Source organism: Pleurodeles waltl, chromosome 9, assembly GCF_031143425.1.
Source record: "Pleurodeles waltl isolate 20211129_DDA chromosome 9, aPleWal1.hap1.20221129, whole genome shotgun sequence".
Lineage (NCBI taxonomy): Eukaryota > Metazoa > Chordata > Amphibia > Caudata > Salamandridae > Pleurodeles > Pleurodeles waltl.
In genome coordinates, this window is record NC_090448.1 from 237,775,084 (window position 1) to 237,801,154 (window position 26,071).

At 41.7% G+C, this 26,071-nt stretch overlaps 1 protein-coding gene across 11 annotated transcripts in view; it reads left to right on the plus strand.

Moving 5' to 3' along the window:
- The window catches only part of IQSEC1 (IQ motif and Sec7 domain ArfGEF 1), a 695,018-nt gene that overhangs the window by 560,620 nt on the left and 108,327 nt on the right, over positions 1-26,071 (plus strand). For all 11 annotated transcript variants that reach the window (XM_069206623.1, XM_069206626.1, XM_069206624.1 and 8 more), the window contains one exon: positions 1,140-2,401. In XM_069206623.1, the coding sequence (XP_069062724.1) occupies positions 1,140-2,401 (1,262 nt within the window). The remainder of the gene's footprint in view (positions 1-1,139; positions 2,402-26,071) is intronic.

Here is a 26,071-nt window from a genome sequence, read left to right on the forward strand (position 1 = left end):
CCACTATAAAAACAGGTTGATGCAATCCATAAAAAGATAGTTGATAGACGTAAATGGTTTTGCTAGTACATAACTGTATGCCACAACTGAATACAACTGCGCTGTAGTAAATGCCCCCGTCCTAGTGGTTACAGAGTGGTCAGATCAATGCATTCTCAAACTGTCCTCTGACCTTTAGCTGCCCTGGAAACGGTCAGAGGTTTATACAAGCCAAAGGATGGAATGACTCCCTTCTGGGTGGGAAAGAGAATGGAACATCCCAAATGTTGTTGTGTGATGTATTTCGCTTAGTAGAACAGTTGGAATCTGCCGCCTTTGGTGAATACGACGAAACAGTAAATGTGCATCCCTGAGTAATAATACTTTGAGTACATAGTTTACGATTCCCTTTGGCAATTTTGTGAATAGGGCCGTGTGTGTCTTTACAATACTCAACTTGTGAGTACTCCTCTGCCTAGTGGCGGGAATAAAAATACTCCTATGTCTTAATAGGGCTGTTTACTGTTTGTGATTTTCTTAGCTTATTTAGCTTTTTTTTTTTGTAAATGCTGTACAGAGATGACTTGTGTCCCTTCCTCGGAATAGGCACCGTATAATCACCTGCTTGTAGTATAAAAATGGCTGATTAGTTGTTACATCCATTGAAGGGTGAAGTGTGAGGCAGGCAATTGGAATAATACAGGACAAGAGTGATAATAGTTTACTCCAGCACCACACGTCCTTTAAGTTTGGATTCGCACCCTGATTGATTTCTGAGCATTCTTCCCGTCATAGAAGGGGGGGGGGCTTCTTCCTCATTAATTACTTTCCGTACATAATATGGTTCTGAACTGCTTCTATGGTGGCTGAAAAGTAGCTGTAGCAACAACCTTCTTCTACTGTGGTCTAAATAAAAAGAGCCCCTATCACCAACTCTGGAGAGAAGAGCAAGCCCTGGTCGGTAGGTACCAAAGGCACCATATTTTATCGGCAAATTGTTACAGAGGAGCTTGGTTTGGAAATATATCACTGCAACTGAATGTAGTAAATAATGTATAGAATTCTTGTTGTTTTCTTTTATGCATGACATTTATATTGGTGGTAACATGGCAATGGGATATAGATAATAAGTAATTATTTCTTGTCCTTTCTTTTCCTAGGTTGAAATGCTAGAACGCAAATATGGAGGCCGTCTCATAACTAGACATGCAGCGCGTACCATACAAACAGCATTCCGACAGTATCAGATGAACAAAAACTTTGAGCGGCTTCGAAGTTCTATGTCTGAAAATCGCATGTCCAGGCGCATTGTGCTGTCCAATATGAGAATGCAGTTTTCTTTTGAAGGACCTGAGAAAGTCCATAGTTCCTACTTCGAAGGAAAGCAGGTGTCACTTTCTAATGATGGATCAAAACATGGATCCATTGGTCCACCGGAATGTGGTGATCATGGGGAACCAACAACAATGAAATCTCCTGCAGCATCCACTGATTTTGCGGATGCTATAACCGAGCTGGAGGATGCATTTTCCAGGCAGGTGAAATCTCTTGCTGAATCAATTGATGATGCACTAAACTGTCGGAGCCTGCACACAGATGAAGGACAAGTGCAGGACCATGGGAGAAGCCTTGAAATGGACCGTGAAAGTTGTCGTCAGGTTAAGCCAACACACAATGTTGATCACAGGAAACTTGATGAGATGACTGCATCCTACAGTGACGTTACATTGTATATAGACGAGGAAGAACTCTCGCCGCCCCTTCCTCTTTCCCAGTCAGTAGACAGACCATCCAGCACAGAGTCTGACTTGAGGCTACGATCAATGAACTCTTCTCAGGAGTATTGGTCCATGACCCACAAAGATGATAAAATAGACACTGATACAAGCTGTAGGAGTACTCCTTCTTTAGAATGTCAAGAACAGAGACTCAGAATGGATCACTTGCCATTGCTAACAATAGAACCTCCTAGTGACAGCTCAGTGGACTTAAGTGATCGTTCAGAACGAGGATCCTTAAAAAGACAAAATGCCTATGAAAGGGGATTACCTAGTCAACATGGGAGTCCTAAACATATTCCACATGGTATACCGACAAAGATGATCCCCCGGGAAGAAGAGCCACCAAGGCACCGGCCGAGGCCCATTGACAGTCACTTGGTCATTAATGGAACTGTAAACCGGCAAAGCAAGTCTGAATCGGATTACTCTGACGGAGACAATGACAGTATCAATAGCACTTCGAATTCCAATGATACAATAAACTGCAGCTCTGAGTCTTCGTCCAGAGACAGTTTACGAGAACAAACTCTGAGCAAGCAAACATATCACAAAGAAACGCGGAACAGCTGGGACTCACCAGCATTCAGTAACGATATCATCAGGAAGAGGCACTATAGGATTGGTCTGAACCTTTTCAACAAGTAAGTCTATCTTATTTCATTCTACTCTGTTGCAATTAAGGGCTGTCAGTGGATGAAATCATTAACAGGAGTTTACAATCCGGTCATAGCTCAGTCTCTACTGTGACTCTGGCTTCAACCAACAGTTAATATTTACGGAGGGTGAATGAAGCGGATGCTGGTCACACTGACTGTCGTCATTTGAGACTCTGGCCTATTGGTGTAGGGATTTATATTGCAAGATACTTACCTACGTTAGGTTTGCAGTTTCCATTAAAATGCTTTAAAGTAAAAAAGAAAATTGATGTGGAGTGCACCATCTATGTGACATGTAGGACAGCAGTAAGAAATCCTTGTAACCCTTTATTTTATTCAACACTAAGAGTTTAACAAGTTGTTTCTGTTATGGTTATCTAAATTCAGTGTCCATACTGCAAATTTTGTAACTGTGCAGTTTTATGGGTGTCTGATATTGGTATTGGAGTCCGGATCCAGGCCAGATTTTCAGGATATCCAGTGGGACAAAGGTGTATGTAATTATCCTAATTGTAAGTTACTTGCACCGTCATTGGTGTTGTGGAAGACGATGCATGGATCTTGCCTTAGTGGGCATCTGATGGGCAGCCCAATGTATATTATCACCAAATGTATCATAAATCATAGATTTTACTCACTTTCCCCAATGATACTGCAAAATAAATAAGGAATTACTAAGTTTGGCATAAACTTTGCCGGATGCCTGAAGGTTCAAGTACATTTTTTCAAGACAGTGAGAGTTGGTGTGATGGTGTATCTCATGCCTCTTGTATTCATTTTCACTGGCTTTCAAAAGCAATTCTACAAGCATTGAAAATATCTTTGTAGTATATGACATATCACTTGACAAAATAATCTGCGTCTAGCTGAGTGTCCTTTAACTTCTTGTCTCTCGCCTTTTACTGTGTCCTTCCTTTCAGTTACCTTTCCATCTGATGCTATTTTTATTGTCTCTTGTTGTAATTTCTTTCCTGCCCCTTCCTAAGCATCTTACTTCATAATTTTCCTTGTGCTATCTTCCTATGTATTCCTTTCTATTTTAGAAGGATAGGAGGAGGAGATCAAAAGTTGTGGCATATCCTTGCTCAGTCTATTAGGGACCCTGTCTGCTCTTAAATCCGTATACAGCAAGCTGTGTTTTTTTTTTTTTTTAGTTTTTAGATCAAAAGTCTCGGCTCCTGCTCTTTCTACCCTACTCTTCTTTGATAAACAGGCCTACCAGTAGAACCAAGAGGTGGCAATTCATATGATAAAATTACACTCAAAAAGAGGTTTAAGTAGTTAATAAACTCTGGGTAAACCACATATCTACCACTTGTTAGACTAAGCCATAGAAGGATCCATACTTACGTTGTACCAAATCAAGTTGTTTAATTGTAGACTGACAAAATCAGACTAAAATACTTCGCCTTCAAGTCTTGAAAATACGTTTCGTGATAACCTGCCAGTTTTACTCAAAAACATGATCTATTCAAAGTATTCAATGATCATAAACAAAGAAAGTTAAGCAGAGTTAAAAACATATATGCACTAAATTCCTAAAGTAATAGGAATGGTAAGGATAATTAAATGGTCAAATAAAGAACTTGGGGCGTGGGGGGGGGGGGGGGTGGTGGTGTTCTGAACAAAAGAAACAAAAATTGTCGGATTGTCTGTTGTCCTGATCCAAATAAGGAGTGTAAGAGATAACATGGTTGGAAGGAAGTATACAAAAGAGAGAACAACATAGGCTAGACGGAATGAATAGTGCCAGTCAGTAGCAAAGGACGGAATAGTAGGAGTGTAGCATGAACAGAGCTATGGAGGGGGGAACCTAAAGGGATGGCAGAAAAGATCTTGGTCTGAGACACTTTGAAGGACTTGGGAGGAAGGGCGGTTTTCGCACAAAAATGAAGGAAGACTGTGAGTTGAAGGAGAAAAAGAGGACTGCTTGGTACTCTCTTATTCCCCCTTTATAGACACCATTACCTAATTCCTACAAAAATATCACATAATGGATTGCAATGGTCATGAAAACATTTTTTTCTTGAAAAAACAAACAAACAAAAAAAAAAAAGAATACAGTCCGTCCATCAGGTTTGGCATTCGTCAAAAACAAACAAAAAAACATGTATTGGCAGACGTAGAATCCCTTCATATCTCGTACCGGTTCGCCATTCCTCGTGCCTCCGGAAGCCTGCAATCCGACGGTGTGTTTCTTCACCGAAATATTTAATTTGAGTCCATTAAATATCCTCATTTTCAGAAACACACGACAACGAAAAGGCCCTTTGCCGTCTGTTGCTGATGATTACAACCCGACATCGAGGAAATGGTCAGGAAACAGAAATAGAGTACCCTGCTGAAGTTGGAAGTTTGTTTATAATTGCGATGATGGCCTCCGGGTTGCACATTTAATGACCTAGTCATGGAAGCGAGGCGAGCAACTCTTCTCAGGCAGTCATTAAAAGGTCGGAAACGTCATCATTCTTCGCAGGTTTTGCGCCATATTCACATTATCATAGATGATTGTGAGAGGACACATGAAAGGTAACAAAGGCACAGTTTTTCTTTAAAAAAAAAAATATATATATAAATTCTAAGAAGGATGTCTTTGTTTCAGAGTTAGCGTGAGTTCTCAGTTCCGTCGAACCCTCTAGTGTGATATTTTGTCTCGGGTATATACTAATTTATGTCATGTTTCAAAGATACATTCCAAGATCACGAACTTCTGTCTTCCTTGCTCATAATATTTCATTTTATTAGCTAGATTGACCCAGATCTGAACACCTTCAGTGAAACGTTTGTGTCCGTACACTTTAATTCTGTAGATTTGTGCAGCATTTTGCCATATAGCAAGTTAGAGGGAAGTTAGATTTTTTTTTTATTAATCACGTTATTTAAAGGCTCATCATTATTAGTTTTTTGCTATTCAAGAAAATGCAGTGATATTAATATGTTTGATATCGTATGTGCCCTCAAGCATTCATACAGGTGACAGGGGTAACTACATGTGAGCCTTACACCTTTTTGTATGGTCATTTTTGTATACTACCTCTATGTGGTTTGTTGTCGAAAGCAAAGTAGACTTTTTCTATCAAAAAAACTAGAGCAGAAATTAAACCCAGAGTTATTCTGGAGCATTCTTCCTAACCATCCCTCTAATGTTGTACAAAACATTTAGCACAGAAAAGGCGCAACACAAAAAGATGATGGACGAAATGCAAAACATTGTCAAACATTCACCCCCAGTCACGGATCTGGGTTAGTTTCATCGTTTTTTTGCTCACCACTCCACCTCAGTTTGGACCAATCCATATGCAAATCACTCTCGACCCTGCTCCCCATGGAAACCGTCCCACCGACCTGCCAGACCAGGTCATCCGTACACCGGAAACAAGCATCCTGGGACCGGTTAGGAGTATCGCCCCAGATCAGCCAGGCTAACTTGAATTCAGTGGAAAATTGAGCATCAGACCACCACTGGGCAAACCTTTTCCACTTAAAGCAATTATAGCAACACAAAAAGATGATGGCCGAAGTGCTGAACATTGTCAAGCATTCATCTCCAGTCATAGATCGGGGTTAAATTCATCGTCATTTTGCTCACCACTCCACCCCATTTCAGACCCAGCCACATGAAATTTAGTTTCAACCCTGCTTCCTATGGGAACAGTTCGGCCCGAACTGCCAGGTCCTCCCTGGACTGGAAACTGATATCCCGGGACCGGTTTTGGGGTTCACCCCTCATCAGCCAGGCTAGCTTTAATCCAGTGGCACAGTGAGCACGTGACCCACGTCTGGGCATACCTTTCCCACTTAAGGCAACCTTAGCAACACAAAAAGATGATGGACAGAATGCTGAACATTGTCAAACATTTACTCCCGCCACAGGTCTGCGAGTATTAACCTCACAATCCAACGCAACAGACATTGGCCACTACAGAATTCATATCATTTTGCAGAATTAAAAACTACTTATTGTAGGAGCTGAGTCTTCTCAAAAACTTGACTAATTAGCTAATATTTGCTGCCTCAGGCTTAATATCACATATATTATAGCTCAAAATAGTAATAACACTTAATAGGTTGATTCTGATTTTGACCCACGTTAATCCGTTTTGATAGATAGTTCCCTGGCTAAATTACATATGGTAGCAGCTCACTAACCACTTAGGTAAAGTTCACCATAAGTTTTCTTGGCAAACATCGTAAATATGAAACAGAAAGACTTGTTAAGTTGTCCTATATTTCAAACGTAAATTTGTCATTTTTTTGTACCTGCCAGCTATTTACTAAGTGGTTCTAGGCAGCGCAGAAGCCATTCACGGGACTGGAGATTTCTGAAGTCATAAATTCTACTCAAGTGGTAGAAAGGTGGCTATACCAAGGCTTGTTTGTCTTAGAACTCTGTGAATCTCCCCAAAGTTTTACATTTGGGTTGTCCCAGACACCGTTTGGCTCTATTGTTTCCATCCTGGATAGGGTCTTAAGTTTGCTCTTGCCAAGGCCTAGTTTAACTCCCCTTGCAGGGTTGGAAGGGGAATGGATCACCCTTGGCTTTGCTAGAGGAAAAGCTCTCTCCATGGTGAAAATGCTTTCCCTGCGAAGAACAAAATAATGTGTATTTGCGCAAGTTATCCCATTCCCACTCTGTGGAGTTCTCCAACATAGAGAACTCATTACAACAGAATAGGAGCCCAAATGGAAAGTCACATGAACTTCATAAGAGTACGAATTGAAACCTGGCTGCATAGCATTCCAGAAGTACTCCTGGAAGTGTTTGTGAGTGAGTAGTAAAAAAAAAAAAGTTGGGCATGTGTGTTGGGTTGGAGGCGTAGCTCCTCATCTGTACATTTCCTACTTCCTTTTGTGAATTGGACTCTTAGTTTCCAACAGTATGTTGAGTATTGGAAAGGAACGAGGCACTAAACCTATCTAAACATAACATTTCAACTCAGATTCCCTTATGATTAGAATACAGTTCTTAAAAGGTACTGATGACCTATAGGCATAAATAAAGATGCCCATTCAATCATTACAGCAAACTTAGTCCCACCTCCAAGATCAACTTAATAGTTTGGTTTGTCTAGGACACTAGTCTGAAACCGGTGCGGCATTAGCCAAAGGCACAGTCTGTAAACATCTAGACTGTTTTTTCCCTGTAGTAGCTATAGAGAAACCTCCTTCCAAGTGGCACACATATTATCTTTTACTGTCATATAGGTTATCTAAGCTCTCTGCACAGATAAGCCAGCTCATCCTTTCATTGTTAAGCATCAGTGATTTTATATGTGGTGAGACGTGAAATATGCAGTTTGGTTTATTTTACTATTGTGAACTCTATTAACCCTAAACTCATTATATTGGGAACCTGATTGAAGGTCTATTAAGGCAGTTGCAATGATGAGAAAAATATGAGATCAGTCAAGTAATATATTGATATGCCTCTACAGTACTATCATTATCCTCAGGATGTCCGAGTCCGCTGACTGATGCACTTATTAAATAGCACAGGGAAGCAGGGAGAAGGAATGTGCATCTTTAGCTCTGAAAGATGCCAGTTATCACAACAAGAATTGGGGAGACCATGATGGCAAGCAAATGTATCGTTAGGTGGACCAACCAAGTGTTTATTCTGCTTGCCATTGAGACCAGTACAGAGACACCTTTGCCCTACGTTTGTAAGCTTTATCCTCTGTGAAAAACCCTACTTTTTTCCATCACACATTGGGAATGTACTACATTTTCAAAACAGACATCAGAATTACATGCCCTCCCCTCCTCCTTCATGCACCTGGCATCTGGTAGCTGTACAAGGTTTTCACTGAATCAGCCACACTCAGTTCAGTGTGAAGGCTAGACTCATGTCATACAACCCTGCCTTGAAACGTTGTCTACTGAGCATACCGCTAAAGAAGGAGCAACAAGTAGAACAAGCATTTGCAATACAGTGGGTCTCGCATTTGCTCAAGTTAGACCTATTGGCGTTGTGAATTCCTAACTGGACTTTTCTTGCCACATAAATTGAAAATGAAAAGTAAAACAGTTGACATAAGCGAGCCAGTTCAAAGTGCCATAGCCACTGTGAGCATGAGCGCGAAGGAGACACACAAAAGGAGAAAAGAAGTTTGCTCAGACAAACGTACCAGCAATCACGCAATTATCCATGTAACCGGGTCAGTCTGCAAGAGGGTTTCAAAACCTCCCCAAGGCGGGACACAAATAAAGCATTTACCAATGATCACAAGTGATGTTTGAAAGGCAAGCCCACAAACGATTGAAAGTGATAGGCGTGAGGTGGGCATGGTTAAAAGCCCATAAGACTGACAACAGGTCAAAGCGCGCAGGCTCGACCTAAAAAAGTGTGCTACATTGTTGGTCAGTGCTGTAAATTGGAAAAAAAATGCTCCAAGATTCTATAAATTAGGGGACCGGGTATGGCACCAGAAAGGGGGTGGAATCACAAGGAGCGGAGTTGGTCAGTCAACTTGTAAATGTATTTGTTTTTTAAAAGAACTCCACAAACACATTTACAAGAATAAATGAGACAGTGAATCTGTTCTTACCTACTTAATTGGTCCCAAACAGGCTGCATTTTAAAATATCTTTTGCGGTTAAAGCACCTGTTTCAGAGATCTTTGTGTATCCAGCAAATTCCTGGATATAATAACAATAAGATAACTCTTGCAGTTAATGCGCCTCCTGGAGGCATCTATGTGCAGTCTAGTCACAGGTTTGACTCATCATAAAATAGTAAAGAGTGTTAATGTGTCTGCTCTGAAGCACAACGTTTAGCATGTTTATTAAACGCATATGTAATTTATGTACTTAGCTCAGTGAGTTACGTCTCGGATATCCTTCTTTTACCTGCACAAGGACTACAAACAGAGTGTCATAAAAAAGTGAGTTATGAACCAGCATCAGGGAGCTGTATGGAAAGTGCAAGGAACAGGTTTAGAATCCTATTTTTTTTCTCAATCTTTTATTGGTCTGAGGTTCTTGCAAAACGCTTCTATGAGTAATAATGAAGACATATTAGTACAAATGACCCCAACCACTGTGCTTTGTAGACCCTTCATACGTTTTACATCAGGACTACTTGTTTCAGCAGGACAAGAGCTTTTCACATATAATGCCAACTAGAATGGTTGAGTAATTCTAACCTCATCCGTCTTATGTACATTTACTGAGTACAGACTTACTTGTATGATTCATTGCTTTTGTATAATATCTGTGTAATGTAAAGTGATCTGACATCTTACATTGGGATGAGTACCACTATAAAAGAAAGTCAAATTATTAAGTATTTTTAAAATTGTTATTATTGCAATTACTCATCCAGATAAATCTGACCTTCATGCAGTGCATTCATATCTCTTACATGTGGGCATTGGAAAAGCCAATAACCTGCTCCTAATCAAAGTTTATCTTGTAAGTACTTGTGAAGTGAGAGAAAGCAGAGTCTTTGGTTCCCTCCAAGGCACTTGCATCAAGATGTTAAGCTTCCGTGACGTCCAAGCCATGATAATATTCTAACAAAAGGGGTGCTAATGGCCTCTTAAGTGAGTAGTGCCCACCTACAAGTGAAAATAAGAAGCTTCTGTCACCCTCAGTAGGCTGCTACTCTGATGGTAAAGCAGGTAAGTTGCGGGTGCTGCTTAGTGTGACCTAGCATCGTCATAATATACTGGATCAAAGTCGATATGGTTCACAAGGACAGACTGGATCCTGCTCAGTAATAGCTGCCATGTCCTGGATCCAGATGGATTGCAGTGGTATTCCTTAGTCTCACTTTTGAAATTCCACAGCTGTGGTTTCTGATTCCAGCGCTCTTACTCCACTCTGTCATCTGTCCCTTCCTTTTAATTTCCACACACCCGCCACGCCCGTCCACCCTCGAAGTAGGTAAAGGAATTCCCGCCTCTTACCAGGATGATGGACAGCTTTCCAAAACGACCCCACTGCGTTTACCGCCGATTCCGGTGGTGCGGTGTTGATGCTCAGAAGCACGAGGACATCTCCACAAAGACGCACTAGTAACAATAACATTGCCAAAGGCACACAAGGTTGCTGGAAACGTTTACCCCATGGCCCATCACATACCCCTAGTGTACAATATAAACGTAGCAGATGCCGCAGTTGAAGCTCACCTTCTGGAAAGGACAAGCCACCCTAACTCTTGGGCTTGGCAAAGATAAAGCAAGGCTGTGCGCTCAGAGATCCCATAGCAGAAAGATCTAGAATCCTTCCTGGAGGTGAATCTGATGATATACTGGAGCGTAATCAGTATCTGACTGTGACGCGCGGGTTTCTATCTTCCTCTCCGGGAGACACAGAGTAGAAGGTTCTCCTTTTTTAAAGCACCTGTAAGCTCCGCCCGCTGAACCACACCCCGTCCACCCTCGAAGTAGGTAAAGGAATTCCCGCCTTTTACCAGGATGATGGACAGCTTTCCAAAACGACCCCAATGCGTTTACCGCCGATTCCGGTGGTGCGTTGTTAATGCTCAGAAGCACGAGGACATCTCCACAAAGACGCACTAGTAACAATAACATTGCCAAAGGCACACAAGGTTGCTGGAGACGTTTACCCCGTGGACCATCACGTACCCTTAGTGTAGAATATAAACGGGGCGTATAAAACATGCTAGGTAACGCTTACTGACATACTCGTAGAAAATACTCCGGTTGTGTAGGCCACGATGCTCATTTTACAGAAACTAAACCTCAAAGGAAGCACTTACAATCATAATCGTAGCAGGTGCCGCAGTCGAAGCTCAGCTTCTGGAAAGGACAAGCCACCCTGGCTCTTGGGCTTGGCAAGGATGAAGCACGGCTGTGCGCTCAGAGATCCCATAGCAGAGGAAGATCTGGAGTCCTTCCTGGAGGTGAACTGATGGTGTGCTGGAGCGTGGTCTGTGTCTGACTGTGACGCGCGGGTTCTGTCTTCCTCTCCTGGAGACACAGAGTAGAAGGTTCTCCCTTCGTGGAGCACCTGTAAGCTCCGCCCGCTGAGCCACGCCCCGTCCACCCTCGAAGTAGGTAGGGGAATTCCCGCCTCTTGCCAGGATGATGGACAGCTTTCCAAGGCGACCCCACTGCGTTTGCCGCCGACTCGCGTGGTGCGTTGTTGATGCGCAGGGGCGCGAGGACATCTCCGCGGGGACGCACTAGTGGCAATGACATTGCCGGGGGCACACAAGGTTGCTGAAGACGTTTTGCCCCCGTGGCCCATCACGTACCCTAGTGTACAATGTGGACGCGGCAGATGCCGCGGTTGAAGCTCACCTTCTGGAAAGGACGGCCCACCCTGGCTCTTGGGCTTAGCAGGGATGGGGCGGGGCGGGGCTGTGCGCTCAGAGATCCCATGGCAGAGGAGATCTGGAATCCTTCCTGGAGGTGAGCTGATGATGTGCTGGAGCGTGGTCTGTGTCTGACTGGGACGCGCGGGTTCTGTCTTCCTCTGCTGGAGACACAGAGTGGAGGGTTTCTCCCTTTGTGGAGCACCTGTGGGCTCCGCCCGCTGGGCCACGCCCCGTCCACCCTCGAGGTAGGTGGGGGAGTTCCCGCCTTTTACCAGGATGATGGATGGACGACTAAGTATTTTTTACCCATGATTCTAATTATGTATTGTATGTGCAGATGTGTGTGTATAGTCATGTGTGTGTGTGTATAAATATATATATATATGTGTATGTATGTGTATATGTTGTTTCTGTGCCTGGCATGTTTCTATGAATTTCTGCTCTCTTTTTATCACACTTATCTACTCATCACTCTTATGTCATGTCTCTATCAAACTATCCTCCATTCTCACTCGGACTCATCCCAAATCCCTTCGACCACTTTCATCTCCTAAATATCTCTGCCTAAGCTCATCCCTCCACCCCCACATCTAACTCACCAAACCTCACTCTACCTCTGTGACCTCCCACACAACCCTACTAAATTCTCCTGCATTCATCTCACCCTGCTACTATGCTCTCCCTAACCCTTCCACATCCTCTTTCCCCTCCGCCCCCCTTTTATTCATCTCAAGCCTTTGGATTGAGTAAATGAAGGATAAACTCCCAATTAACACTTCTGGATTTCTTTCCTCCTCCACCCCTCCATTACTCCAGTCAATCTAACTAACAAACTCTCATATCCGCAACTCAAATTAACTCATAATAATACTAAAACTGTACTCCTTATTAAATTATACTAATCCCTCACTAATTCTTGTTTGGGTACCGGAGTAGCGTGCTACTCATCGAAAAGCGCTTCGACGCCTCGTCAGGGGTAGTAAGCGCTATATAAATACGATTACAATTACAATTACATACCCCATGGTATGACTTTCAATAACTGTGCAAACCAGATCAGCATTGAGCTCTGAGGAGTTCCCCACATTGGGTGATAAATATTGAACAGATGCAGTTTTCGCCCAGGTCGGCTTTGCTAAGCGAAACCTGTTGAAATGGAGCTGTGGGAGGGAAAGCCTGTTATCACTGAGACACATGGCATTTGCTACAGGAAGCAACAAATTGTACATATTATGATCTATTTCCGAGTCAAAATAGTTGAAATAGAACGTTTTTACCTGAGCTGTTAAATATTCACCTGCAGCAAATACCTCAACCCTCTTTGGGTGCTCTCAAAATTGGTGTATAAATTTTACTTGAAGTTTAAAACAAATTTTTAAAAAATATGCCGAGACAGATGGCTCTTCAGACAAAAGGTTCACAGACTAGGGGTAATTCTTGGATAGACTCCTTACCCGGTCTACTAAACTTCCCTTCGACAACACCAACAGCACCGCAGAGTAAACATAGAAATCAACAGGTACGGCAGGCACAGCCATCAGTAATTTATACCAGTTTACACCACACAGCACTCGCTGCAATAATTTTTAATAATGCCTGTGTTGATTATTCTTTTCAAAATGTGTGCAGGCACATTTCTTATGTCCTTCTTAGTGTCCCGAGGACTTCTTCTTCTTTTTCTTTTATTCTCACTTTTACAGGGAGTGCAGAATTATTAGGCAAGTTATATTTTTGAGGATTAATTTTATTATTGAACAACAACCATGTTCTCAATGAACCCAAAAAACTCATTAATATCAAAACTGAATATTTTTGGAAGTAGTTTTTAGTTTGTTTTTAGTTTTAGCTATGTTAGGGGGATATCTGTGTGTGCAGGTGACTATCACTGTGCATAATTATTAGGCAACTTAACAAAAAAAAATATATACCCATTTCAATTATTTATCATTACCAGTGAAACCAATATAACATCTCAACATTCACAAATATACATTTCTGACATTCAAAAACAAAACAAAAACAAATCAGTGACCAATATAGCCAGCTTTCTTTGCAAGGACACTCAAAAGCCTGCCATCCATGGATTCTGTCAGTGTTTTGATCTGTTCACCATCAACATTGCGTGCAGCAGCAACCACAGCCTCCCAGACACTGTTCAGAGAGGTGTACTGTTTTGCCTCCTTGTAAATCTCACATTTGATGATGGACCACAGGTTCTCAATGGGGTTCAGATCAGGTGAACAAGGAGGCCATGTCATTGAATGTCCTTCTTTTATACCCTTTCTTGCCAGCCACGCTGTGGAGTACTTGGACGCGTGTGATGGAGCATTGTCCTGCATGAAAATCATGTTTTTCTTGAAGGATGCAGACTTCTTCCTGTACCACTGCTTGAAGAAGGTGTCTTCCAGGAACTGGCAGTAGGACTGGGAGTTGAGCTTGACTCCATCCTCAACCCGAAAAGGCCCCACAAGCTCATCTTTGATGATACCAGCCCAAACCAGTACTCCACCTCCACCTTGCTGGCGTCTGAGTTGGACTGGAGCTCTCTGCCCTTTACCAATCCAGCCACGGGCCCATCCATCTGGCCCATCAAGACTCACTCTCATTTCAACAGTCCATAAAACCTTAGAAAAATCAGTCTTGAGATATTTCTTGGCCCAGTCTTGACGTTTCAGCTTGTGTGTCTTGTTCAGTGGTGGTCGTCTTTCAGCCTTTCTTACCTTGGCCATGTCTCTGAGTATTGCACACCTTGTGCTTTTGGGCACTCCAGTGATGTTGCAGCTCTGAAATATGGCCAAACTGGTGGCAAGTGGCATCGTGGCAGCTGCACGCTTGACTTTTCTCAGTTCATGGGCAGTTATTTTGCGCCTTGGTTTTTCCACACGCTTCTTGCGACCCTGTTGACTATTTTGAATGAAACGCTTGATTGTTCGATGATCACGCTTCAGAAGCTTTGCAATTTTAAGAGTGCTGCATCCCTCTGCAAGATATCTCACTATTTTTGACTTTTCTGAGCCTATCAAGTCCTTCTTTTGACCCATTTTGCCAAAGGAAAGGAAGTTGCCTAATAATTATGCACACCTGATATAGGGTGTTGATGTCATTAGACCACACCCCTTCTCATTACAGAGATGCACATCACCTAATATGCTTAATTGGTAGTAGGCTTTCGAGCCTATACAGCTTGGAGTAAGACAACATGCATAAAGAGGATGATGTGGTCAAAATACTCATTTGCCTAATAATTCTGCACTCCCTGTATGTATATTTTGCACCAATCCGCTTTTCTGCATTTCCGCATTCTTACCTCTCATGTCTCTGCTATAGCTGTATCTATCTACTTTGTGTGTGTTGCATATCAAACTTTCTCCCTGTCTCTGACCCACTCGCTAGGGTTCTTTAGTTGCACAGTTATGTCAGAGGGTGTAGAGTCAGTGCCCTTGGTAGTGCACCCTAGTACTGGTGCCTGCTGGGAGAGGATGTTGTTGCCTGCATGGAGCTCCAATTTCCTCCCTGGTGCCTACTTTTGCATGACTTGTTGTTGCAGGGTGAATCAAAACTTAAAAAATGAAAAGAAAGACAAACTCTTCTTGGCAATGTAAAGACAATCTTTTACTGTCGTGACAGGGAGATCGACCCTCCTCACACAGCCAGGCAGCCGGTCACAAGTTGCTGTAGCACAGACAGCCTCTTATATACAGAATCACACAATTCTTATTTACAAACCAATAAATGATAATTGACTTGCCAGTTAGAGATTGAAACAGAAAAACATTTGAACACCTGTGACCCTGGAATGCCTTAACTCTAAACTAATCTTCTACACATTCTTCACTTGTGGCTTTAACAATGCTTCACAAACAACCATTCTTCACTCCAGAATACATACACATTTTTTGGCAAATACAACTTTAATACCATGTAAGCATTATCATTGTAATCCTAAAACGTCCATGTTGTCTGAACTGATTAGATTTCCTGCACTCATTGTCTAATCAGGTTACAATCTATTTGGAAACATGAAGTTGCTGCCAGTGAGCCGGTGTGCCTTGAGTTATAAATACCTACATTTTTGCTAAACATGAGTTAGCTTTTAACTGCAACCCTTTCAAGTTACTCATTTCAGTGTGTCCTCAAGTGAACTCTTCATCTTATTCTGTTCAGTATTGGATTTGGGCCTGCAGTGTTCATTTATTATGTACCTCTGCGTAGCGCTTTCTGCTGATGTCTGTTGTTGCGTTATATTTTCACATACATTTTCTACATTTCCTGTACCATTCCAACCTCTAATTGATATTTCAACCATTGATTATAAGCCTTGTTATTTATTTGGCACTATGTGATAAACATTCCCCTGAGAATCTATTACACGTGTTGGCGTCCTAACTGGAAACATCCCTCCTGCCTTAGCACCTACTATTTTACAACATTCTAGAATCAACTGTATGGCACAATATATTAATAATAAGGCTACAATAGATGGAATCAAAGCTCCGAATAGTCCCGACATCCAGAATGGCAGTAATGTCAACCACCCACGAAACCAATTACCTCAGACTCCTCCTTCAGCTACCATTTTCTTTTATAGATTATGTAGTGTCTGTATAGCTTTGGAGAAGCTTCCATTGTCTGCATCATTTGCTGGAATGAAAGTATAATACACTGTCCCAGTTTTCGTACACACCCCTCCTTGCATGGTCAGCATACGGCCAGGTACATAGTGGTGCTGCAATACCATCATTCTCATCAGAAGCAGCTCTTCCTTAACCGTGTTGAGCCTGTCCTTTGTAGTGTTGATAGTTCCCATCTGGTTATATACAACCATCGAGCTGTTGCTTTGGCCTGAACAAACAGCAGAATACTTCCAAACAATAGCTGTGCATCATTGAACAAACGGTACTCCTGAGCAATGTCACTCCAAGTACTCGTACCATAGTATTCCACAGTTCTTCTCCTTCGATTGGGATGAGCAAGGTCATTGGTATATGAATTCCAGGAATTATCGAAACCAGAGTGTGCAAAGTCACAATGGAGCAGATTCCACTCCATTATGGTGGCAACTAGGCATACTGTAGTTCTCCACTCTGCCAACAATAGTCCATAAGTCTGGTGGAGCCCCCCTGCATGTCAGCGTTATCTATTAAAGTCTTAAAAACAATATTTTGGCCCTTATCAACATTGCCATTTCTTCTGAAACATAAAGAAACAGAAGTTAGTTTCATGGCAGTCTGAGGACTGTGTTATCTATCTAAGTGTAGTGTGAAATGTTTTCATCTCAGATAAGTGTATACTTCCCTATAGTATCGGGACGATCATCAATACCTTTCCATAAAGATATAACCCTACAAGAGAATTCTATATCAGAATGCCATTGATCAAGGACAAAGACTGATTCAGTGACTCTAAATCTTGGCCTGCGGACACAATCTGGAGGTAAATGATGTACTAAATAACTGTTACACTCAGTGCGCGGGCATGTTACTCCTAGAAAGCCTAGATCTAGGACCATCTGAATCCAGCCTGCAGTAGTAGGACGACCTGACTTCTTCATGCACGATATCTCTTCTTTGATGTCCTGTCTATCTGTGAGAATGTATAACACTCTGCTAAAGAATCATATTTTGTGGTCTTAACTAAGAAATGTGCTACTTTAACATGTGCTAACTGCATTTGCGCCTTAATCCTACATAAGTAAAGATGTAATAAACCTAAGGCTGTACTTGAGGGCACTTCTCATGTTGAATGTAGTCTATCTGATCTAGTAGCATGAGGTATTAGAGAGCACATATAACAAGACTCATTAGTATTTTCCAAACCTATGTCTAACATATGCCGATGCCACATATTATCTAACAAGTGAGTATTGGCATTACGGGTCACATTATTTTGATAAGAAAATTCCCTTTGTGCATAAAAAATATTATAAGTAAAGAACTCATTATTGAAAAGTAGAAAGGATAGAATTGAGAGACAAAAGACAAAAATACATATTTTTTGTGGTGTCCTTCAAATAAAAAAATGTCCAAAAACAGAAGTGGAGGGGGGTATTTTTACCATTACAATCTTCTTCCTCCTTCATGTTTCATTTACATTGTTCATAAGTCTTAATGAGATGCTGGACTTAAAAAATGTGGGTTTGGTGAATCCAGGGTGTTCTGCCATCCACATTGAGGGCGGTAGGGGTCACCATGCTCACCGTATACGATCCATCGGAGAGTGGTTCTCTCCATTTATGAGTGAAATTTCTCACAAAAACTAGTCTCCTACATGTACAACTGGGGGGTAGACTTCAGAGTTGGCGCGCTTCTCCTGTTCCTCAGTTACCTGTTTAGAAATGGACTTTCCAATTTTCATTAATTCAGAAAGATACACACTCATTTTATCATTTAGAATTTCTGCAGATTTTCCCCCTGTACACTACATCTGGTGGCAGGGAGTTGCATATTTGTAAATCTCCCTTTCGCTATCTGATGGTGCGTCAAGTGATGGTCAGAACTAGGTGTATTCCCAAGTGAAAAGAGTGCCAATGGTGAGCTATATGGCCATTTCTTTTGCAATGTAGCAAATAACTTACTGATCTTACTCTTCAAAAGACCGTTTAGGCATTCAACAATTCCATTACTTTGAGAATGATACACAGAGGAAAATGTATGTTTTATTCCTAACTGTGTTGTGACATGCATAAATATTGCGTTGACAAAATGGGTGCCATTGTCAGATCTTCTTCCCACTGGAATTCCCCATCATGAATTTGCTTTACAAATTATAAAGGTAGCTGCTGATGTAGCATCACAATGAACTCATGGTCTTGCTTCAATCCATCGGGGGAAAAAGGGCAGACCAAAATGATAAAATACCTAGGGCTGCTGCACATATCAATCATGTTCACAAAGTCCATATGAAGAGCTTTGAAAGGAACTTGTAGTCGTGGAATGGTGGAACGTATCACTTTCAGTCTTTGTAAGAAGTCATGCAGATTAGGAACAAATCAGTCATGTTGTATTTCTATAGACAAGTGAGCTCTTGAAGTATAAGCACGTAAATGCAACTGATCAAAAACTATCATAAGTAAGGCTTATGGCATCACTGGTTTACTTGTAGATAGTGAATAACCTAATATATAGGCAACTGACTGAGTGCATCTTATATCCTCGCATAACTGTTTTTCATGTTGAGGAGCAGTTTCCTGCAATTCGCACAGATGTAAACGTGGTGTCTCAGCAAAATATGGCGTATCATTGTCTGTGATGGAATTAGATTCAGAGTTGGGCCGTGGTGCAGTCTGTGCTTCTAGGACGGGCATGTTGTGATGCTGTTGACAGAAGCGTGGACATGCGTCTAGCTGCGTCTTTAGCTGCCCAATCTGCTAGTATATTACCCCGAGACACAAAGTCCTGACCACTGGTATGTGCTGCTCACTTCACGTCTGCAACTGCCAGTGGTAGTTCAAGTGGCTCTATTAGAGCTTCTAGGAGGTTACTGTGCATAACAGGAGTTTTGTCTGACTTGACAAAACCTCTCCTGCTCAGTCTCGTGATGTTGGAATGTACAGTACTTATCACGTAAGCTGAGTCTGAATACGTTGTAATAACTTCCCTTGATCCTTGCTTAAGAGCCGCTATTAATCCTATAAATTCTTCTGCCTGCGCAGAATAATGCAATAGTAATGTCAACTGCTCCACTATATGGAGTATATCAGAAGAGTCATGCTGTTGTGCTCTAACTACTGCTGCACCTGTGTATCTAATTCCTGTATCTTTGTTAATGGTAGAAGAACCATCAACAAAATAGACAGCCCTATCTGGTATAGGATCTTCTGTTGCTTGACCAGACTCATTGGGAATGTTAACAGTCATGCACATCATTCTCAGACTCTAACACTGGATGGGGAAGGAATGTTGCAGGGTTCACCGTATAACACTTCACAACCTTCAAAGATGGTAGTGACAGTATCACCTCCTATCCTGGCACTCTCTGTGTAGTCATAGTAGTCTTAGCCTTCTGAATATTAGCAAATACTGCATGTTCTGCATAGAGTATCAAAGGCGCCCCCATATCAATCAGGGTGCCCTTCTGCACTGCAGAAGCTGCGGTGGCACGAGCCAGTTCACAAGGATAATGCTATAGCGGCTGCTGCCAGGAAGGGGTGGGGTGGGGGGCAGCGCATGGAGGGGGCAGTGCGTGGATCAGTGGGTGCGGGGGCAATAAAAAAAATAAAGAAAGTTACTCGCCACATCAGTGTTCCGCTGCTCCAGCCGCCAAGGTTTCTCTTGTCATCTTCCTCCCTCTCCACCCAATCCTGACCCTTGTCTCATGCTGTTACCAGCATGAGAGAAGCACCGGGATTTGGCCTGAACAGGCAGAAATTCCACTCAGGGAGGAAGTGAGACACTGTGCTTGGTCTCCACTCGGCTATGCAACACAGCTGGGTGGAGAGTTCTAAGTGTGCATGTCAATTTGGCTGGCCTTGGACGGCCTGCCAAACTGACATGCGCACTTAGAAGCACATCACCATTCCTTCTCCACCTGCTGACATGGAGGATGCCGGCCCTGCCCACCCCGCCCTAAGAAAGCAGAAAAATAAAGGGATAATAACATATTTTTATTATCACTTTATGAAAAATAGTGATAATAAAGTACTTTTATCATCACTTTATTTTTCTGCTTTTAGCAGTGGGCGACATTCCTTTGCCATAGCAAAGGGGCTGCCCCTGGGATAATGTCCTTTCATCACTAGATTGAACAGTCCACTGAAATATGCAACAGGCTTATGTCCCAAAGGATATTTCTGCATAAGGACATCTGTCATCACCTGACCATTGTAATGGCAAAATAGAAAAATTCCTTGGTATAATCAGGAGTCCCGAGACCGAAGCATTTGTTATTTCAGTCTTTAATTTCTGAAAAGTCTCCATCATATCTGATGTCCATGTTATCCTGTCATTTCTGTCTTTAGCCTGTTTGATAGAAGCTAACAAATGCACATTCAAACTAATATAATAAAAAACCCATTGTTACACAGAGTTACAGAGACCAAAAAAATGTATGCATTCCTTTAACAGTTTCTGCCTCTGTCCTCTGATGAAAGGATGCTGCTCTTTGAGAGGTTACTAGTTGACAAGAAGCTGACATCAGTTGTCCTAAATAATGAACATCCCCCTGACAATACTGTACTTTGTCTTTCTCTACTGTGTATCCTCTTTGTGCAAGAGTAACTAGGAGGGATATTGTGTCCTTTCTACACTGCTGCTTGGTAGGACTACAAATCAGTATGTCATTGACATATTGCAACAATGTGCTGTCACACTGAAAATTTGACAAATCATTTCATACTATTCTGTTAAAAATACTCAGGGACTCATAATACCCTTGGGGCAAACAAATAAAAAAGACTGAGTCCTGAGATAAGAGAACGCTGGATGAAGAGTGATGCTGAAGAAAGCATTCTTCAGATCAATAACTGAAAAATATTTAGCATCATGAGGAATATTTGTCAGAATGATAGATGGATCAGGAACAATTGGAAATTCCAGTACTACTAAATCATTCAGGAGGTGCAGGTCTTGGACCGTGTTCCAGGTATTGCCCCTAGACTTCTTAGCCAGGTAAATTGGGGTATTACAAGAATACATTCCAGGGCAAATTACTCCTTGCTCTAAGAAGGGCTGTGTACTAGGGGCAATGCCCTCATCTGCTTTCTTATAAAGAGGACTGCGGTGAGATAACACCTTCCTTGCATGTAATTCTGAATGATGTAGCAGTTCGAATAAGGCCTACATCATGAGGACCGTTCGTCCATAAAATGCCTTGTACTTGGGACAGATCGGCTTCCCTAACAGAGTCAAAAGCTCTACCTGGTGTGGGTGTCCAACACTGTCCTCAGTGGTATGTCATTTTGAAAAACTACAACGGTTTTCTTAGAATTGTCGGCACAAAACAGTTGGTTGTCCAATATTTCTTTAACCACTTTTTCTGGTTCTGTGAAAATAATACATTCCCATAAGGCCTGATTATAGTTACTGGCTATCAGAGCACCATAGATCGGTGTTTCCTCTCAGGCCTCCATTTGCAATATTAGTTCAGTAGCGGGCATCAAAGAGTCTTGCCTTTGCCCTTTAAAAATACATTATTTAGGTAGCTAAACCTCCCTTCCCTTCTGGTGTCTCTGCTATGATTGTATACACTGCTGCTGTAAATGCCTCCATATCAACCGGTCGTGCTCTGATTTGGTCTCAAATGGAGGAATCGACTGTTACTGCCATCACCCTGGAAGGTGAAACTCCATGGGTTAAACAAACCATGGTACTCTCAGATTCAAAATAAATAGTCATATTTAATTTACTCATAAAATCTCTTCCTAATAAGGTAGCTTGGGCAGCTGGAGAAAATAATAAAACAGACTTCAGTGTACCTCCCTCCTACTTCCATCTCCACTGGTTTGGTGAAAGGAACCCTTATTATTCCCCAGAGAATCCCTGTGTGCCCATTGATCTGTTAGAAATCAGAAGGCCTCCATCTTTGTTACAAGATCTAGTTGCTTTTGTATCTGAGGAATGCATATCTTTTTTCATTGATAGCTACCGTCACAGTGGGTTCCTTATCTGACCTGTGCGTCTTTGACATTACTGGATACACACAAATGCTCTGCAGGCCATCTTCATTGTGCATATCCTCCCACAGATTTAATCCGAAAAGGATTCCCTCCTCTCACAACTACACCTCCCTGTCCAATTTGAGGTGGAATCACCATTGGAGGTGTTTAATAATTTTGCTAAGATAGCACCTGTTGTGCTTGTGGCATTACTGGTGGCTCGGGGGAGTGAGCATTTGGTCCTCTGATGTCAGCAGTCTTGTGTAAACAAGAATGAGACCTTCTTATTCTGGCTCACCAACTGTTGCAGGGTGAGTCCAAACTTAAAAAATGAAAAGAAAGACAAACTCCTCTTGGCATTGTAAAGACAGCCTTTTATTGTTGCGACAGGGAGATCGACCCGCCTCACACAGATAGACAGCTGGTCTCAAGTTGCTGTAGCGCAGACATCCTCTTAAATACAGAGTCACACAATGCTTTATTACGAACCATTAAATAATAATTGACTGGCCAGTCATAGTTTGAAACAGAAAAACATTTTAACACCTGTGATCCCATAATCTCTTAACTCATCTTCTACACATTCTCCACTTGTGGCCTTAACAGTGCTCGACAAACTAACCATTCTTCACTCTAGAATACATACCACATTTTGTGGTAAAAACAACTTTAATACCATGTGTGCCTTATCATTGTAATTCTTAGACCTCAGTGTAGTCTGAACTGATTAGATTTCCTGCACTCATTGTCTACTCAGGTTGCAATCTATTTGGAAACATAAAGTATGTGCCAGTGAGTCGGTGTGCGTAGAGTTGTAAATACCTACATGTTTGCTAAACATGAGTTAGACTTTAACTGAAACCCTTTTCAGTTACTAATTTCAGTGTGTCCTCAAGTGAACTCCTCACCTTATTCTGGTGAGTATTGGATTTGGGCCTGCAGTGCTCTTTTATTACTTAATCTGTGTAGTGCTTTCTGCCAATGTCTGTTGTTATATTTTCACCACATTTTCTACATTTCCTGTATCACTTGAACATTGCTAGAAGGTGCACTCTGGCCACTATAGTGTTGCTAAAGAGATTAGGCAGCCTGGTGGCTACTCTTGTGTCAAAGGTAGATCTGCCCTTATCTGTAAAACCCAAGACCTGTCTTAATCATAGTTCAACAATTCTGCTCAATGGAGAGCTTAATTGTCAGAAGTAAAAAAAAATTCTGGGGCGTTAATGTCATAAACTTCAACAAAAATCCACGCAGCTTTAGATCCTAATATTATTCCATATTTCATGGCATAAAGAAATGGCACAGTGATGATGCTGTTATGCATTTTTGACCTCTTTCCTTCTCATACAAGCAGAAATATTGTACAGCATCACTGGAGCTGTCTTTCATTTCTTTGGTATAATTGGACTTATGTCCTGGCCTCAGGACACATGCCCCACAACACGTGTGAAGAGTCTTACTTGAATACGATCTTCATATTACATAAGAAGCACATACATTTCAAGTGAAAAAGATTATAATGTACATCATGGATTTCGAGTTGCCATGTGGCTTTTTTTTTGTTTTTTTTTTATTGGCAAAAAATAGGAAAATGACCTAAAGCTGGTGTTTTTTCTATGGGACTTAGTTAAAATAGTAAATACAATATGAGAGGGGCAAGTTGAGTGGAATGGGTATTGAATTAGTTGTGTCTTTTTTTGCTGTCGCTTTAGCGTTCTCCAGGACATTATAGGGACTTATGACGTCTTTGAATATGTTAATGAATTTACAGAATTAACGTTGGGTTTCTCTCTCTGGGCTAAATAAGTACCCCCAAAAGATAATTTTGCTGACACAAAGAATGAGTCCCTATTTCAGCTAAGGGACTCTTTTGCTTTTCTACAAATTCTGCTCGGTCCTTCATTTTTAGACTCCATTACCTCAGAGAAATCAGTTGGTTTCACCCGCTTGTTCAGTGCAACTGTTGCATTGGCAGCTTGTTCCCAAGAGTTTTAATTTTAAAATCCTTTGCACTTTCCCTGGTATAGAATGCCAGGGTGTATACAGTTTCTCTAGGAAACACATTTTCTATTCCCACCTAGCTGAAACCTGGAATTTGTTCAGTGTTCTTGCTTATATCCCTAGAGAAGGAGGGTTGTGGGGGCAGGGAGTTACAAAACCATAATGGGGGCCCACAACTTGCCTGCTTTGATTTGCCCACTTTGGGGCACACTCCCTTCCTTAGTCTGATGGTCAAACAATCATAGAGCCTTGACACCTGTTGTTCCTATGGGCAGCTTTTCCTCTCTACTCTGCAGTGCATGTGTATCCTTAGTAACTAAAAGGCCAAACATTGTAAATTTACACTGTTTACCCTCTCTTTTCAATTCTATATCAACTCTCAAACATTTGGATTGATTTTATTGATTGTTGTTCCGCAAACAGTTCCTCTAAAAACTCATCATCAATTCAGATTTCTTTAGCAAGAGTGTTAGTTTAGCATTGTAGGAACTTCCAATTCAATACGAGTATGTCCCCCCCCCAAGCAATCTATGCACATTCATATGTGTGTTCTGCTTCCTTCTTTCTCATAACACATCACTGGTGTCTTTTGTTCCCCTCATACCTCACTTGTAAAGGGCTGACTTGATTATTGCACTCGCTCAGCTTGTCTCTTCTGGATCCCAAGCAACACGTGTGATTTGGGTGAAATGGTGCCTGGGTTTACTAAGACACCAGGCCTTAAGTTGGAGTTCTAAGTGTTGAATGACATATAGCAATCCCTTGTCTGTCCTTACACATGCTTTTGTTTACACCTCCACTGAGTAGGCGTGGATTTTGGAAACATTACTTTGGAAACAATTATAATCTATGTGCTTATTATTCAGTTTATTTATTCAGGGTGTTTAGAAGTGCTACAAACCATCTGGTGGTTGCCTCAACATTTTTTGGGAAACATACATTGGTATGGCAATCAATCAAGCACACAGAACCATGACCGGAAGTTGTTGAAAAGTTACAAGATTTGACCTTGTAAGTGAGAAAGCTGGTTCAAAGCACCTACAGAGCCAGGGTCATAGAAGTAGATCGGTGTCAAAGCTCACAGGCATTACTAACCATACTTTAGGCTGAATAGGTAGGTATTTAGCAACTTCCTTTTTCCTTTTAAGAACAGCTCTCAGCAGATGTAAATCCTGGAAAGCAGCTTGAGGGCCTTTATTTAGGGTGTGAAAGGAAGTTCTTTCTCAACCAGCATACTTGGGTTTTAGGTTTTTGCCTCTGGTAGTGAAGCGAGGAGATCAGGAACTCGAACAATGAAAAAGGCAGGTGAGTTTGGTAGACTGACCCCAAAATGTGGATTGTAGCTTCCTCACCATTCTGGGGTGTAGTAGCAATAAGCAGTGTGATACGTTTGGTAAGCTGCCATAGTTGTCTTCAAAATAGAGTTGTGCGTAATCAGCATATAATGACATACCATCTCCTAGGAATGAAGGGTCTTTTTAAGGGTGTCATGTATCTGTTAGTGTTGGTGAAAATGCAAAGTCTTGATAAAATCCACACATGATATTGGTAGATCTAAAAATGAATGGGCTCAATTGACCCTCTTGGGGTGGAGTGTATGAAAATGATGAAAACCACATTAGCACTGTTCTACTAATAGGATTATTTTCAGTTATTTGTTTTGATGCGCCTTGAAAAAACATGCTTTCAAAACATTTTGTGACACCAAACCATTAGGTGAGAACATCATCATGTGTATAAAGGGAAGCGGAGCTTGGTGCCTTTGGTGCGTTTGCTT